The sequence below is a fragment of the Mercenaria mercenaria genome, chromosome 6 (genome assembly GCF_021730395.1).
Source record: "Mercenaria mercenaria strain notata chromosome 6, MADL_Memer_1, whole genome shotgun sequence".
NCBI classification, from domain to species: Eukaryota; Metazoa; Mollusca; class Bivalvia; order Venerida; family Veneridae; genus Mercenaria; species Mercenaria mercenaria.
Window position 1 is genome coordinate 5,308,976 of NC_069366.1, and position 15,809 is coordinate 5,324,784.

General features: G+C 36.5%; 1 protein-coding gene and 1 non-coding gene across 2 annotated transcripts; one reads left to right on the forward strand and one right to left on the reverse strand.

Moving 5' to 3' along the window:
- Positions 1-707: 707 nt before the first annotated feature.
- Positions 708-11,250, reverse strand: LOC123550338 (uncharacterized). The gene is made up of 2 exons (XM_045338768.2): positions 11,103-11,250; positions 708-7,985 (listed from the first exon to the last, which is right to left on the reverse strand). The coding sequence occupies exon 2, from the start codon at positions 7,974-7,976 to the stop codon at positions 7,410-7,412; it is 567 nt and encodes a 188-aa protein (XP_045194703.2). The 5' UTR covers positions 7,977-7,985; positions 11,103-11,250; the 3' UTR covers positions 708-7,409.
- A 574-nt stretch (positions 11,251-11,824) lies between these two features.
- LOC123550725 (U1 spliceosomal RNA) lies at positions 11,825-11,987 on the forward strand. The gene has a single exon (XR_006686252.1). It is a non-coding gene; the product is annotated as a U1 spliceosomal RNA (small nuclear RNA).
- Positions 11,988-15,809: the final 3,822 nt, after the last annotated feature.

Sequence of the window (15,809 nt, forward strand, 5' to 3'; positions counted from 1 at the left end):
TATCTATTGTTAAAAACATTTGTCCAAGTCATCATATTTTGTAAATGTATGAAGATTGAAAAATAAATTATAAAAAAAAAAAAAAGATTTCTGTCTCTACTTTGGTTCAGTATAAACACTGCAGTTTGCCTAACTGATCTTTTCTTCAAACCAGTTGCATTCTCTGCTGTAAACGGAAAACATTTTCAGATGCATTTTTTTTTACATTTAAAAGAACAAAGTATTAAACTGAGGACCCGGTGACACAGTAGTAGCAACACCCATTGTTTCAGGTGTCAGTAAAATCTGTGAGAAGATCCTTTGGAAGTATAGATTGCAACAAAGCCATATCTATATCTACGAAAACTGATAAAATTCAGGCCAAATGTAAATTTAACCTAGTTTAGAAAGCGAAATTTGACTGCTTTAGGCAACAAATCTACATTTTTATATATGCAGGATATGCAAATGGTAGTTTTGCTTCAGTCATGTACAATATAGATTATAGTAATCATCTTAACCTAGTCCCCTATGTATAGGTCAGATATGTGTACTCCACACTTTTATTGGTTATAAATGAATACCAGTTTGTAATCTTGCATTGAATATTTATCTAAATATAGTATTTATATACTTCATCCTTATTATGTATACACTACATTCTGTATTTACATTGAGTGATATATGGTGTATATATTTATGTTTATTAGTAATAGCCACAAAATAAATCTAACAACAATCCTGGTGTTATGTTATTCATTCTGTTGTATAATGTGTTAATAAAAACAACTGGTAAAGTGAACAAAATAATGGTCTGAAAGTAGTCATAGCCTCTACTCCGTCTAAACAGCTGACTGCATGTATTGACATGCTGCTGTTATAACTGAGGCCCGATAGGGGTAGCCGAATTCAGAGCTCTATGTATGAAAGGCACTCTTTGGCTAGTCATTAACGAGTTTTTTCAGGGAAGATCAGTGTTGATAGGTTGGTGTTAGCAGCTCATCACAGACGCCAAAGTTTTTTATTCCAATTTAGTGTAACAATACCTATGATATATCAGTGTCGGGCAATCTTTTTGTACAAGTGTTAACTAAGCACTCAACATGATAATAATTTCAACACCAGGTTAAAGTGATGTTTAAGTAGGACTAGGAATAGTGGAGGTAGTATCTGCTGAATCGTGAAAGGATTGAAACCAAAACTTTTACATGATTGTTAAAATTTAATAGTGAAATACATCTGGTACTCACATCAGTAAAATTTGGTTAAAACCACTGAAGGTGATAAAATGCTTATGATATTAAATAACACCCTTGAGAGATTAAGTAGTATAAAGTAAATAATTGTCTATCTGACCACTTTGTATCACAGTTTTTGACCTTTGACTAAAATCCTCATAGTTAAGAATACATGGTGAATGGGCTTTTTGGGCTTTTTGTATAAATGGTCAGTTACCATGATCTCTTACTTACTGACCTGGAACTTGATAGGGACAATGTCCAACTGGGGATCACAGGTCAAGCATTTTCAAGATAGTGAGCAGAAACATTTGTTTACTGTCACTGTGACATTGACCTTTAAACTATCTATACTGAAATCAATACGGTTTATCCACTGCCCATGAGCAATGTACCTACAAAGTCTGAGGATTGTAGGTAAAAGTATTTTAAGATATGCAGTGGAAATGGTTTTTGTACGAACAGTCACTGTGACCACGACCATTGACACACTGACATCAAAATCAGTATGGGTCATCCATGTACCTTCCAAACTGAGGAAAAAGATCAAGGATACTGAGTGGACTCAAAAGTTACTGAGACTGACCTTTGACCCAATCATCATAAAATCTCTAGGGTCACCAAATGTCTTTGAGCAATGCACCTGACAGGTTTGTAGAGTGTAGGTCAAGGGGGTTCTCAAAATATTTAGTGGAAACTAAACTGCTAACAAACAAACTAGATACCCACAGGCAACATGTCGAGCCCACCAGCTGTCTTAAATGACCTTTGACCCCCCAAGTGTGACCTTGACCTTTGAGAAAGGGACCCGAGGTTTGCACACGACACTGTCTCATAGAGGTGAACATTAACGCCAAGGAAAAAAAGAGATTGCTCCATACTTCTGAAAGTTATGGCCTTTAACCACTAACTGTGACCTTGACCTTTGAGATAGGAACCCAATGCTTGCACAGGACACTCTGTCTCATTGAGTTAAACATTCATGCCAAATATAAACAAGATTCCTCAATGCATGTCAATGTTATGGGCCAGACAAGATCTGACCTGACCTTTGAACTCCAACTGTGACCTTGACCTTGGAGACAGGAACCTGGGGTTAGCACAAGACACTCCGTCTCACTGAGGTTAACATTCATGCCAAATATAAGCAAGATTGCTCTATGCATGTCGAACTTATGGTCCGGACAAACAAGTCCAGACGAATGCAAGCACACACACTGAACAGCCATTTGGACAACGGTGTCTTCGCTTCCGCAAGCAGGCTCTACAACAAAAGCTGTCTGAGGACAGCAATGCTCGACTATTCAACAGCCCTGTCAAGCAAATGAATATTAAGGTCCAAATAGGGGCATAATTTTGTAAATTTGCAACACAGGGTTAAGGAACCTGTACAATCCATATCAGCTCATGACAATGGACAATTGTGTGAAGTTTCAATCCATTCCCATTAGTGGGTACTGAGATACCAGCTTACATACAAATCCTTAAACAAATATTCCTAAGTCGAAAAAGGGCCATAATTTTGTAAAAAAGCAAAAAAGTTATGGACCTGTGCACTGTAAGTCAGTTTATCACAGTGAATAAGTGTGTGAAGTTTCAATCCATTCCCACAAGTGGTTACTGAAATACCAGCTTACATACAAAAACTTAACCAAATCGGGACACCGACTCGGACGTGGACGCCAACACATGGGTGAGTCCAATAGCTCTACCTATTCTATGAATAGTCTAGCTAAAAAGGGACATAATTTTGTAACAAGAGCTGTCGGAGGACAGCAATGCTCGACTATTCAACAGCCTTGTCAATTGAATTAATACAATAGTCGAAAAAGGGGCATAATTTTGTAAAAATGGGAAACAGGGTTTTGGAATATGAACAGTGTTTATCAGCTCATGACAGTGGACAAGTGTGTGAAGTTTGAATCCATTCCCCTTAGTGGGTACTGAGAAACCAGCTTACATACAAAAATTTAACCAAAAACTGCCAAATTGAAAAGGGGGCATAATTTTGAAAAAAATGCAAAGTAGAGTTATGGGACCTGCACAGTGCATGTCAGATCATGACAGTGACCAAGTGTGTGAAGTTTCAACCCATTCCCATTAGTGGATACTGAGATACCAGCTTACATACAAAACCTTAACCAAAAACTGCTAAGTCGAAAAAGGGGCATAATTTTGAAAAAAAGCAAAGTAGACTTATGGGACCTGCACAGTACATGTCAGATCATGATAGTGAACAAATGTGTGAAGTTTCAATCCATTCCCATTGTGGGTACCGAGATACCAGCTTACATACAAAAACTTAACCAAAAACTGTTAAGTCGAAAAGGGGGCATGATTTTTAAACAAGAGGGCCATGATGGCCCTATATCGCTCACCTGTTATCATTGCACTTGAGGACAAAAAGGTCCTCAGAAAAAATGTCTAAATCCAAAGGACAGGAACAACAAAGGGAAGAAATTTAACCAAAAAAAAGAAAAAAAATTCTTACAAGGTATAGATATGTCAAAAAACACCTAAAAATTGGAGGTACCATCCATGTTGTATCACAGAAAAGTGGTCTCGGTTTTTCCCTATGGCCAATAATAAAAAAGTTACTAAAAATAAGCTATTTATAGTAATGTAAAAGGAAAGTAATTAAAAAAAAAAAAATCTAAGTGAACAAAAGAAGGATCTGCCAAATAAATATGTTGGCATAAATGAAATTTCAGATCAGTATCTTCATTAGTTACGGAGATATACCCATTTTAATTTGAAATAAAGGGGGGTAATTTGACATAAAATCAGTCCATAGTTATCTATCCTGATTGTCTCAGTACAACTAATAACAATAATGAAATTTCAAATTAGTACTTACTGATATAAATCCATTTTGATTACAATCAGGGGAGGTAATAAGATATAAAATAACTCTGGAACCTACGACTGGATCTGATTTGTCATGGAATCCAAGATTTATTGTTGTTGAAGATATCTTGGAAGTTTGTATCAAATAAAACCATAAATGAAGTCTCTATATGGCTGCAAAAGCCAAAATAGCCGCTTTTGGACCTTAAGGGGCCATAACTCTTGAACCCAAGATGGAATCTGGCCAGTTCAACAAAGGAAGCAAGATCTTGTGGTGATACAAGTTGTGTGCAAGTTTGGTTAAAATCAAATCATAAATGAAGCTGCTACTGTACAGACAAAGTCAAAATAGCTAATTTTGGCCCATGCAGGTGCCATAACTCTGGACCCCATTATGGGATCTGGCCGGTTCAAGAAAGGAACTGAGATCTTATGGTGACACAGGTTTTGTACAAGTTTGATTAAATTCAAATCATAAATGAAGCTGCTATTGTGCAGACAAGGTCAAAACAGCTAATTCTGGCCCTTTCAGGGCCCGTAACTCTGGAACCCATAATGGAATCTCGCCAGTTCAAGAAAGGAACCAAGATCTTATGGTGATACAAGTTGTGTGCAAGTTTGGTTAAAATAAAATCATAAATGAAGCTGCTATTGTGCAGACAAGGTCAAAATAGCTAATTCTGGCCCTTTCAGGGGCCATAACTCTGAAATCCATAATGGGATCTGGCTAGTTCAAGAAAGGAATCAAGATCTTATGGTGACACAAGTTGTGTGCAAGTTTGGTTAAAATCAAATCATAAATGAAGCTGCTATTGTGCAGACAAGGTCAAAATAGCTATTTTTGGCCCTTTCAGGGGCCATAACTCCGGAACCCATAATGGGATCTGGCCAGTTCAAGAAAGGAACCGACATCTTATGGTGATACAAGTTGTGTGCAAGTTTGGTTAAAATAAAATCAATAATGAAACCACTATCGTGCAGACAAGAAATAGTTGACGGATGCATGCACGCATGCATGCACAGACGACGGACGGAGGGTGATCACAAAAGCTCACCTTGTCACTATGTGACAGGTGAGCTAAAAATGCAAAGTAGAGTTATGGGACCTGCTTAGTGCATGTCAGATGATGGCAGTGAACAAGTGTGTGAAGTTTCAATACATTCCCATTAGTGGGTACTGAGATACCAGCTTACATACAAAACCTTAACCAAAAATTTCTATGTTGAAAAAGGGGCATAATTTTGTAAAAAAGCAAAAAAGTTATGGTACCTGGGCAACGTAAGTCAGTTTATCACAGTGAATAAGTGTGTGAAGTTTCAATCCATTTCCACAAGTGGTTACTGAGATACCAGCTTACATACAAAAACTTAACCAAATCCGGTCACCGACACGGACACAGACGCAGACCTGAGTCCAATAGCTCTCTTATTCTTTGAATAGTCAAGCTAACAAGAGCTGTCCGTAAGACAGCCAAGCTCGACTATTCGAAATATTGTCACAGAAGCAGGAAATTATTACCCAAAATGTTAAATATCAAAAGAGTTTTAAGTTCGAAAGGGGACATAATTTGACCAAAATACATATCAGAGTTATGGGACTTGATGTTATCAACTAGTTTTATAACCCCGAAGAAACATGTTAAGTTTCAATTCAATATCTGCATTAGTTTTGGGGATAGTAACTTGCATGTTAAACTTTAACCAGAATTTTCTAAGTCCAAAAGGGGGCATAATTTGCCCAAAATACATGTTAAGAGTTATGGAACTTGACCCAGTAAGGTTGGTAATTGACCTTGAAAAAGAATAAATAAGTTTCAAAGCTATATGCCTTTTGGTCATAGCTGTATGTACTTGCACGCAAAACTTTAACCAGGATTTTCTAAGTCCAAAAGGGGGCATAATTTGCCCATAATACATGTCAGAGTTATGGGACTTGGTGCTATCAACTAGTTTTATAACCCCGAAGACACATGTGAAGTTTCAATTTAATATCTGTAGTAGTTTTGGAGATAGTTACTTGCATATAAAACTTTAACCAGAATTTTCTAAGTCCAAAAGGGGGTCTAATTTGCCGAAAATACGTGTCAGAGTTATGGGACTTGACCCAGTGAGGTAGGTAATTGACCTAGAAAAAGAAAAAATAAGTTTAAAATCTATATGCCTTTTAGTAATAGCTGTATGTACTTGCACGCAAAACTTTAACCAGAATTTTCTAAGTCCAAAAGGGGGCATAATTTGGCCAAAATACATGTCAGAGTTATGGGGCTTGAACCAGTGAGGTAGGTAATTGATCTAGAAAAAGAAAAAATAAGTTTCAAATCTATATGCCTTTTAGTAATAGCTGTATGTACTTGCACGCAAAACTTTAACCAGAATTTTCTAAGTCCAAAAGGGGGCATAATTTTGCCAAAATGAAGGTCAGAGTTATGGGACTTGGTGCTATCAACTAGTTTTATAACCCCAAAGACACATGTGAAGTTTCAATTCAATATCTGCATTAGTTTTGGAGATAGTAACTTGCATGTAAAACTTTAACCAAAATTTTCTAAGTCCAAAAGGGGGCATAATTTGCTCAAAATACATGTCAGAGTTACGGGACTTGACCAAGAGAGGTTGGTAATTGGCCTAGAAAAAGAATAAATAAGTTTCAAAGCTATATGCCTTTAAATGATAGCTGTATGTACTTGCATGCAAAAACTTAACCAAGGTGTGACGCCGACGCCGACGCCGATGCCAGGGTGAGTAGAATAGCTAGACTATTCTTCGAATAGTCGAGCTAAAAAGTAACTCTATTACATAATACATCCTTTTGGGCACGCATTTAAGGTTAAAATATCTTTCACTGGTAAACAACATTTTCACTCCTGCGCAAAAAATCCTATTTCTACAATAATTATCCTTCTATTTATTCATCTTCCTATGGCACACTATATATTATGGCTGCTGTGATGACACATTGCAGATCTTTCTGTCAGATGGATTGTATGGTGATGGTCCCAACTGAACTTACATTATACACTATATGTCTAAAGGCATAAAGATTGTTTTCCTGTTATGATTACTATTTAAGTGGTCCCTATATTAAGTTCTCAACAGTGTGTTTTAAGTGATTTAGAAAGAAGATCGATACATTCTGATTTACATTGAAGATGATCGTTAGCATATTATATTTAACTGTATTTTCATTGTCCTGATCTTCCTTCCCTAACAGTTTTACAAGTAATCATTTTAGAGTACCTATACAAAATGCAAGTAACAAGTTAGCCGCAATTATTACACAATAAGATTAATCAAAATGTTTCATGTCTGATGGATAGATGTGTACTGTTTCACCTGGTAAAGATTTTAACTTAATGAAAACAGGAAGAAAATATTCCCTGCCACTAGACCATAATGCAACAAATCGACTCTCTGAAAGCCAAGCATAACTCCTTCACTACCGAATATAGCTCCAGACAGTATGTACGTCAGTGCTGCTGATATTCCATAAATATTCATTTGTAGCAGCGACAAAATCAAAACTGTTAACAATGCCAGTCCGCTACTGGCCTGAACAAACAACTGTTTGTTCTTGGCATCCATAAATTGTGAAGATATTGTAACCAGCCCAGAAAATGATATTATGACATAGCTCATCGTTAGCGCTCCATAATTTGTGCAGTACTGGTAAGCAATGAGTCCCATTCCAGCCGTGGCAGCTAGCCATGATAAAAGTTTGTGAGCACGGAACACTGGGGTAGATTCAGGACGTCTCATGGCAAACCTCGCCACACCAACGCTAGCTGCTGCTCCTTGGATAAGTAATCCTGTAGCAGCATATCTGTTGTTACCAATGAATAAATAGGAAGCAACATAAAAGACTGAGCACGCTAGAACAAAGTCCGAGACTGATGTACTGATCTGACGCGCCATTCCAAACACCTGAAACGAGGTAAAATATAACATTTAAGTATACAGCTATTCAACTGGTATTAAATACTAGAATCCCACGGGCAACATGTCGAGCCCGCCCTATGACCCCTAACTGTGACCTTGACCTTTGAGATAGAGTCTGTCTCATTAAGTTAAACATTCATGCCAAATATAAACAAGATTCCTCAATGCATGTCAGTTATGGGCCGGACAGAATCTGACATGACCTTTAACCTCCAACTGTGACCTTGACCTTTGAGATAGCAACCTGGGGTTTGTGCAAGACACTCATTTTCACTGAGGTTAACAATCGTGCCATAAAAAAAACAAGATTGCTCCATTCATGTCAAAGTTATGGCACGCACATACACTGAACAGCCATTTGGACAACTATGTCTTCACTTCAGCAAGCGGGCTCGACAAAAATTAGGAAAAGTCAAATTTACTGGTAAATACTAAATAGATAGGGTCAATAGTTCTAAATACTGTTCCTAATATCAACTGGTATAATTGAAGGGTACTAACTTGGACTGTTTCCAAATGAAATGGTAATGCAAAGTACATTTTGTGTAATGAATTTATTCTAAACTGTTTCATCATTTATTTATATGAGAACTTTACACTTAAAATGGCCTTGGCTTACCCCTTTTATGAACATAGACTGTTTTCAACAATCTGTTATATTTTTACATTACAGCTAGCAAAGATTCAGTATATGTCTATTGGTAAGCAACAGACTTCCAGAAAAACATATTATCAACTTTTCATTCTACCAATGATGTGACGTGTAAAGGTAATCCAAATCATGTAATAAGACATTTGGGAACAGCACTATAATTTTTGACTGCCCCTGTCCGATGGCAACTTTAAAATATGAGATCACAAAAGAAGCCATCCTGATTTGCTGAATGAGTAAGGCAAGTGGACAGGATGGTGTAAAAACAAAAATATCAAAAGGAAGTACAGTGTAAGTTTAGTTTTATTGCACAAAAACATTCAATATGAAAATATGTAGAGCACTTCTTCCATCACTATAGTTTAAAATCACTTGACTCAGTCTGAGTATTTTTGAAATTTAAATAAATCTAAATATTACCGAGGGATACTTTTACAGATTGTCTACATGATTACATGAATGATTTTCATATTTGCATGATGTTTATGCAAGTATTTATTCAAATGCTTGTTGTTCGATCTGTGATACTGTGTCCCAAAGTCTGACATGCATTTTCCAGGAGTAACTGAAATATTCTCATGAAAATCGATAGAACTTATAAAAATGAGTCATACAAATGATGTTTACAACCGTTTACTTGTGTCATCATTACAAACATGCACAAAAGTTGTTAATTTTCGTTGGTTTCATTTCGTCAAAGCCTACTGGTTGGGAACCATTTTCCGGACACATTTTCATATTTCGGCTCCATTAATTCTTAAAAAAATATTTGACATAAATGAATTCCACACTGCACAAACTTCAGCCCCTTCTGCATCCGATGTTGTAATCAGCATCGCGTTGTGACGTAAAATATGGGTTCCGTGGGGCCTCAAATGGGGTCACTAAAATAAGGTATTTTTCCCGTCAGGTAAACCAATTTCCGGACAAATATTTTGACGGTGTTTTGTTGTTAATTTGATACCAAAATAAGTAATTAAACTATTTCTACACATTTTTTTATCATTCATCTCTTCAAAATTGCACTTGAAACATAACCCGACGTTCAATAGCAGCTACGAAAGCAAACCAAGGTTGACTATAAAAAACTCGAATTTCGTCTAACACAAATCCTTGATAATTCCAATAGAAATAGAATAAAATTAGTGCAAAAATCGACAGCCCTGCATTTTACGTAACATTTAGCGTGAAATTAAAAGTAGAACAAGTTATCAGCAGACAATCATTATGTAGGTTGATTATTTCTTCCACACTTGATATCTCGGCATGTGTGAACTACTGCGCATGCGCAATGCTATCTTCATGCCCCGTTAAGACAGAAAGTTGTTTTGTAAACGCGGATGAGTTATAACAACGAAATAAAGCGGATATTGCATGTGTCCGGAAACTGGTCCTGTCCGGAAAATGGTTCCTAACCAGTAGCTACTAATTATGACCGGTTGTCATTATGGTATATGCCACCAATTTCATACCTAAATATATTTCATAATTTAAATTTCAAGGGGGAAACCAGCCTTACCCTCCTAAAATGATGGATGTACCCTTTCACTTACCTCTAAATTAGACAAGAGAAATGCACCATTCATAATTTTAACGTGTCCAAAACATTGTGGAATGATACTTATTTCACTTGGGTATTGATTACTTTTTACTCGGACTTTATCGTAGACTCCCTGTGTAAAATCTCGAACTTTTCACTAAAATAAAGGTATTAAATCGATATAATATTTCAGTGAAACTTCAAAGTTTTGTTGTCTGTAGCATCATCTTGGGCATGTGCAGTGAAAAACCTTAATCTGATTTCTAAAATAGTGTGATATTTATTTTTAAAGTCACTATATGTTCATTGTAAATATACTTCATTATACCCAAGTGGAAACTGGCAGGTACTCGAAAATGCAGCTCTCTGATTGGTCAGTTAGAACCCCTAATGTACTGTGATGTCATGATAAAGTTATGAATAGCAATGATAGGCCACCATTTCAATTTACCTATATTTCAGAATTTTTAAGGGGAAATCCAACCTTAACCCCTAAACGATGGATGCATCCCCTCCCATACCTCAAAATTAAACAAAAAAAATGCACCAGGGCATAGGCCACCATTTCATACCTATATTTAAAAAAAAAATTCAAGGTGGGACCCCCTGATCCCCCTCATACGATCGGAGCGACCATGCCCGTACTTTCACCCACTCGGCGCTAAACGCCTCACCGATAACGCCTTTGTTCTAAACTGGTGTCCTCTCCCCCATTAAATATTTCTGGACCCGGGCCTGTAACAGATTATTTTTTACTTATTTATTATATTTTTATTATTTTACCCAAAGAAGTATAAAATATTTTGTTTTTATAGCTCTTTGTTTTACCGGTTTAATCTTTATCAACTAGGTCTCCAAAAAGGGTGAAAAAATCAGGGGTACTGGTACAGTATTAACTGTGGGTCAGTACCTCTTATTTGGTTAGCAAGTAAACACCTTCCCCGTTATCAAAGAAAACACAAACAAGACCCTTATCAACAAATGGGGGAAATTAGTCGAAGGGAAGCAACCTTGTGACGGCAATTATCTTAGACTGGTCCCCTGCAAGCGTATTTAAGTTGTAGAATGCTAAGATAAGATAAGATAAATTTTATTTTGAGCCGGCAAGATAAATAACAATACAACATAAGCACTCCATGTGAATTGAACCGACTATCATGTTGTCTATCTAGATCTGTTAACAAAATATTAGAGATCTAACCTAAAAACATTTCTAGCATATAACAGAACATAAGATGACATGGAACAACAATTCTAAATGTAACAGAAATCTACTGTCTGATTTAGTATCTCGAAATTTCGAGTTAATAAATAAAACGCACCTGGCACTAATGCTCTTCCGTAGAAACAGTGTAGTACTACATAGAAGGGAAGTAACCATGTTCGGATAAGATATAAAAGGGTTATCAAAATTGTTAATAGAGAGTTTTAACAAAAATGTAAAGGGACATTTTTTAACAAAAACAATTTTATAAAAAACTGCTTTTGAATATACTTAAAAAATTGAAAACTACCTTGGTAATTTGAATTAATACACATGCTTTATATTAGGACATAGTGTATGCTATTTTAAAACCTTACCATGTAATATAACCTGGTTGATTTATATACCACTAGTTACTTTAAGTAAGCATACTTACCTGGTACAGGGAATACCGTGATCAGCAAGGCGGTTTCCCCAGGAAGAGGCCCTTCCATTGCACTTCGGTTGGGCTGACGCCTGCGATAGCCCCAAATGTGGGTTACTCGGGTACGCAATTTATTGGTGTGGGGACTGCGTTCGCGCTATCCCTAAATAACTCTCATGTCTTTGAATGGCAACCAAGTGTGAAAGATATATTGTGTTACAAGTTATGATGAACGTCGGAAGTAGTTCGCACATTCTTTAAAACGGTTTCATCTCACGTCATTTTACTCAGCATGAATTGAATCTCCACAGATTTCAACCTAGCGTTCAATGCTACACATTACCCCTTATCATACAGAAACAAAATTATCTCACAAATCAAATCCGATATTTTGCTCCGAATGGTGTCACCCGCCTCCCAGACAGTGCTTCCTGTTTTCAATTTGCAAAAGTATGCATCCAACTTAAATTGTACTTTTCTTTTCGTCAAATCATATAGGAAAATAAGGATCTTATATGACTGCCTGTGTTAGACAGGTTTTGCCCAAACCCGAGGGACAGAGCGGAATGGAACACCGAGCGCCAGCGAGTTTTGTTATCATCGCGGTCCCGAAGGGTTTGGAAAGGTTTTGCCTTTCTCAGACAGGCATGTTAACAATTGTCTTTCATCCCCTGTCCGTCGTCCTGAGGCATAGTTTTCACTTAATCATCTTTTAAATTGAAACTAAGGGTCATATAACAACAAACTTTAATCAGTAGCATCCTTACATGGGCATCTCTCAGTATTGTAAAACTAAGTTTCATTGTCTGCATTCCTTGGCCAACCGAGCTATCAAAATGAAAGAAAAAAACACCCCCTTTTAATAAAACTTTTGGTGCATCTTCATAAGGCAAATTGCGCCATCCCTAGTTTTTTACCGGGTTGTATAATTTTCACAACGGTTAAATTGACGGTATTTCCGACATTATTTCTTTCCATTCCACTATTATTCTCCATTTTACCCTTACATATCTTCAAACATTACCAACAGCGTCCTGTACTAATAAGCTTTGATAATGTGACAGTTGAGTCCAATAAGTCCAGGGATGTTCAAAGATAATCCGTCAAAGATCTATTGTAAAGCAATCGTTGGATTTACCTGTATTGCAAAATAAACAGTGTCGATTGTATTGGGGTCAACTGCCACATTATCAAAGTTTATTAGTAGATATATTTCTAAATATAACTTTAACCAATTGATATTATTTCACATCTATATACACTTAACAATTTTTCTAACGCTACCAGTAGCCTTTTCGCAATAACTTTAAAACTACAAAAAAAGAACTGAATACATTTTCAGGAAATTTAGAGCAATATATAAGCCATCGTTTGACATAAAATGAACAATAAAGTAAGTCTAAAAATAACAGATTTTATGACTAATCCGACGAAACTCCTGTTTTTTCAGTCGCAAATTTAGCCAGTAGTAACTAACACGAAAGTTACTGACGGTTTTCATTAGAAATATTCTTGCAAATTTATAATAAATTGAATTTCGGAGTTTTATTTATAATCGCTGTCATTATTATATCTTAATGTGAGTTTATATGCATGCTTCCAAAACCCGATAAATAACTGTTTAATTTCTCATGTAAGCATTGCTTTATTTTTCTATTTTTCACGGCCGAGAAATCGTTTTTAAATGAGGCACGTGCATGCAGATGAAACTTGTGCTGACTGGTAGGTAATACATTTATTATCTAAGATTAAAAATATAAACGGTTAAATTCATGGCTATGGCATGTCAAACGTTGCTAAATAATGTATGTATGTTATTATTATGTTTGTAATGTTATTCCATCATTGAATCGTGTCATTCAGATTCTAAAATTTGCTATTGTTATTGTATATGTCGTTATTCTTATTGTATGTTCGATATTCTAATTGTAAAAGACGTTATTGTTGTTGTATATTCATTATTGTTTTGTAAGCTTGATATTCTTATTGTATGTGCGATTTCTCGCGATATAAATAGCACAGCGACGCTATACAAATACAATCACATAACATAGAATAAGAATGACACGTTTTGTAAATAGAATCGTCAGATATTGAACAACAATGATGACTTTTACCATAAGAATATCGAACATACAACAAGAATAGCGACATATACAATAACAATGGTAATACTTAGAATATGAATGACACGAATATAACAATATCAAAGATACAATAAGAATAACGAAATATAGAATAACAATAATGACGTTTACCATAAGAATATCGAACATACAATAAGAATAACGACATATAGAATAACAATAATGACTTTTAGAATATGAATGACAAGACATTGAATAACAATAACAAACATACAATAATAATAACATGCATATATAATTTAGCAACGTTTTACATGTCATACATGGACATTTGAAGCAATTATTAGGAATGTTTCTTGATATTATAAAATTGCGAAAATGTCAATCCAGGAAAGAGCGAGAGCGCCGGTAATGATTATTTCGTGTTGGAATCTAAAATATAACGTAGGCCGTTTTCAGAAATTTGTATATTTTGTACTCTTTCAGGTTGCAAGATCGCTGAACGTTTACCACACCTCGGTAATACGTCTGTTGCGTAAATACAGAACGATAGGCTCTGTCCGTGACCCGCCATGCCAGTCCAGAGGACGTGTTACTACCAGAAACCGAAGGAAACATTCTGAATATACACCTTCAAGGCTGGTAACAGTTGGAACGCATGGTCGCCCTATCAGCGCTCAGGTAAATGGTGTGTGCTGCAGACGCCCATTTCATGGGATAATCTTAACTGATCAGCACAAACGAACCCGTTTACACTGGGCTCGTCGTCACTTACGGATGACCAGAGCGGACTGGGCGGCAGTATTATTTACTGACGAATCCCGCTTTAATTTATACGATAAGATGGTCGTGTACGAATTTACCGACTGAGAAATGAACGATTCAGTGATATCTGTGTAATCGGAAGCAACCATATGGTAGGGGTTCCATTACGATTTGGGGAGGGATATAAAGGAACAAAAAAAAAACTGTTGCAGGCAGAATTCGCGGTACCTAATTTAAATGCTGACGGGTACACAATTGAGATTTTTCTTCCCGTTTGTATTCCTCATCTACAGAATAATAAGGGCATGCGACTGATGCAGGATGGGGCACCTTGCCACACCGCACGTCGCACAGCGGCTGTTATAGCTGCAAACAGGGTAAATGTTCTGCCAATGCCATCCTGATCACCGGACCTAAATCCGATTGAGCATATCTGGGATGTAGTCAGTAAAGCTGTCAGAAGAAGAGCTCCACAGAATCTAAAGCAACTGCAACAGTTTGTCTTGGAGGAGTCGAAACGTGTTTCTCGGGTCATTTGTCGAAATTACGTCTTGTCCATGCGCAGCAGATGCAGGGCGGTCATCCAAGCAACTGATGGCCATACCAAGTATTATATTTGCGCTGTGATCTACTGTTTAATGCGAATGAGGTGTAAGACATTGTAATATTTTACCTCAAATCCGAGATGATCACTTCAAATTCTCAGTCTTTCGGTAGATGTCTTTGCTTATGAGAAAGATTCTGAATAAATGAAAATTATGAATTGTACAATTTCACGTGCAATTGTCAAATTGTCCTTGCTGGAAAAATAAGCCTACAAACATTTAAACTTATTAAGACTTTACCTCAGAAATGTTTGCCTTAAATAAATAGCCACATACTGTACCAGGTAGAGTGTTACATGCAAACGGAAATGGGACAATAATCCTGCATTTTTATTGACATGAGGCTTGCTATTCACGGTTTCTCACTATATCCTTCTGGTTCTTGGTAAAATTTCAAATTGTAGGGACTTTGAGAAAAGCCTGCAGTGAGCAATAATACAATCCTGAAAATAATATCATTGGACATTTCAAAGACATTTCATTGAGGTCGTTCGGTCGTACTTCAGTTTAGAACAGAGCAGCACAGAACAAT

What these genes read in the sequence shown, in the direction of transcription:
- LOC123550338 (XM_045338768.2), bottom strand. Translation starts at nt 7,976, where the DNA reads ATGGCGCGTCAGATCAGTACATCAGTCTCGGACTTTGTTCTAGCGTGC.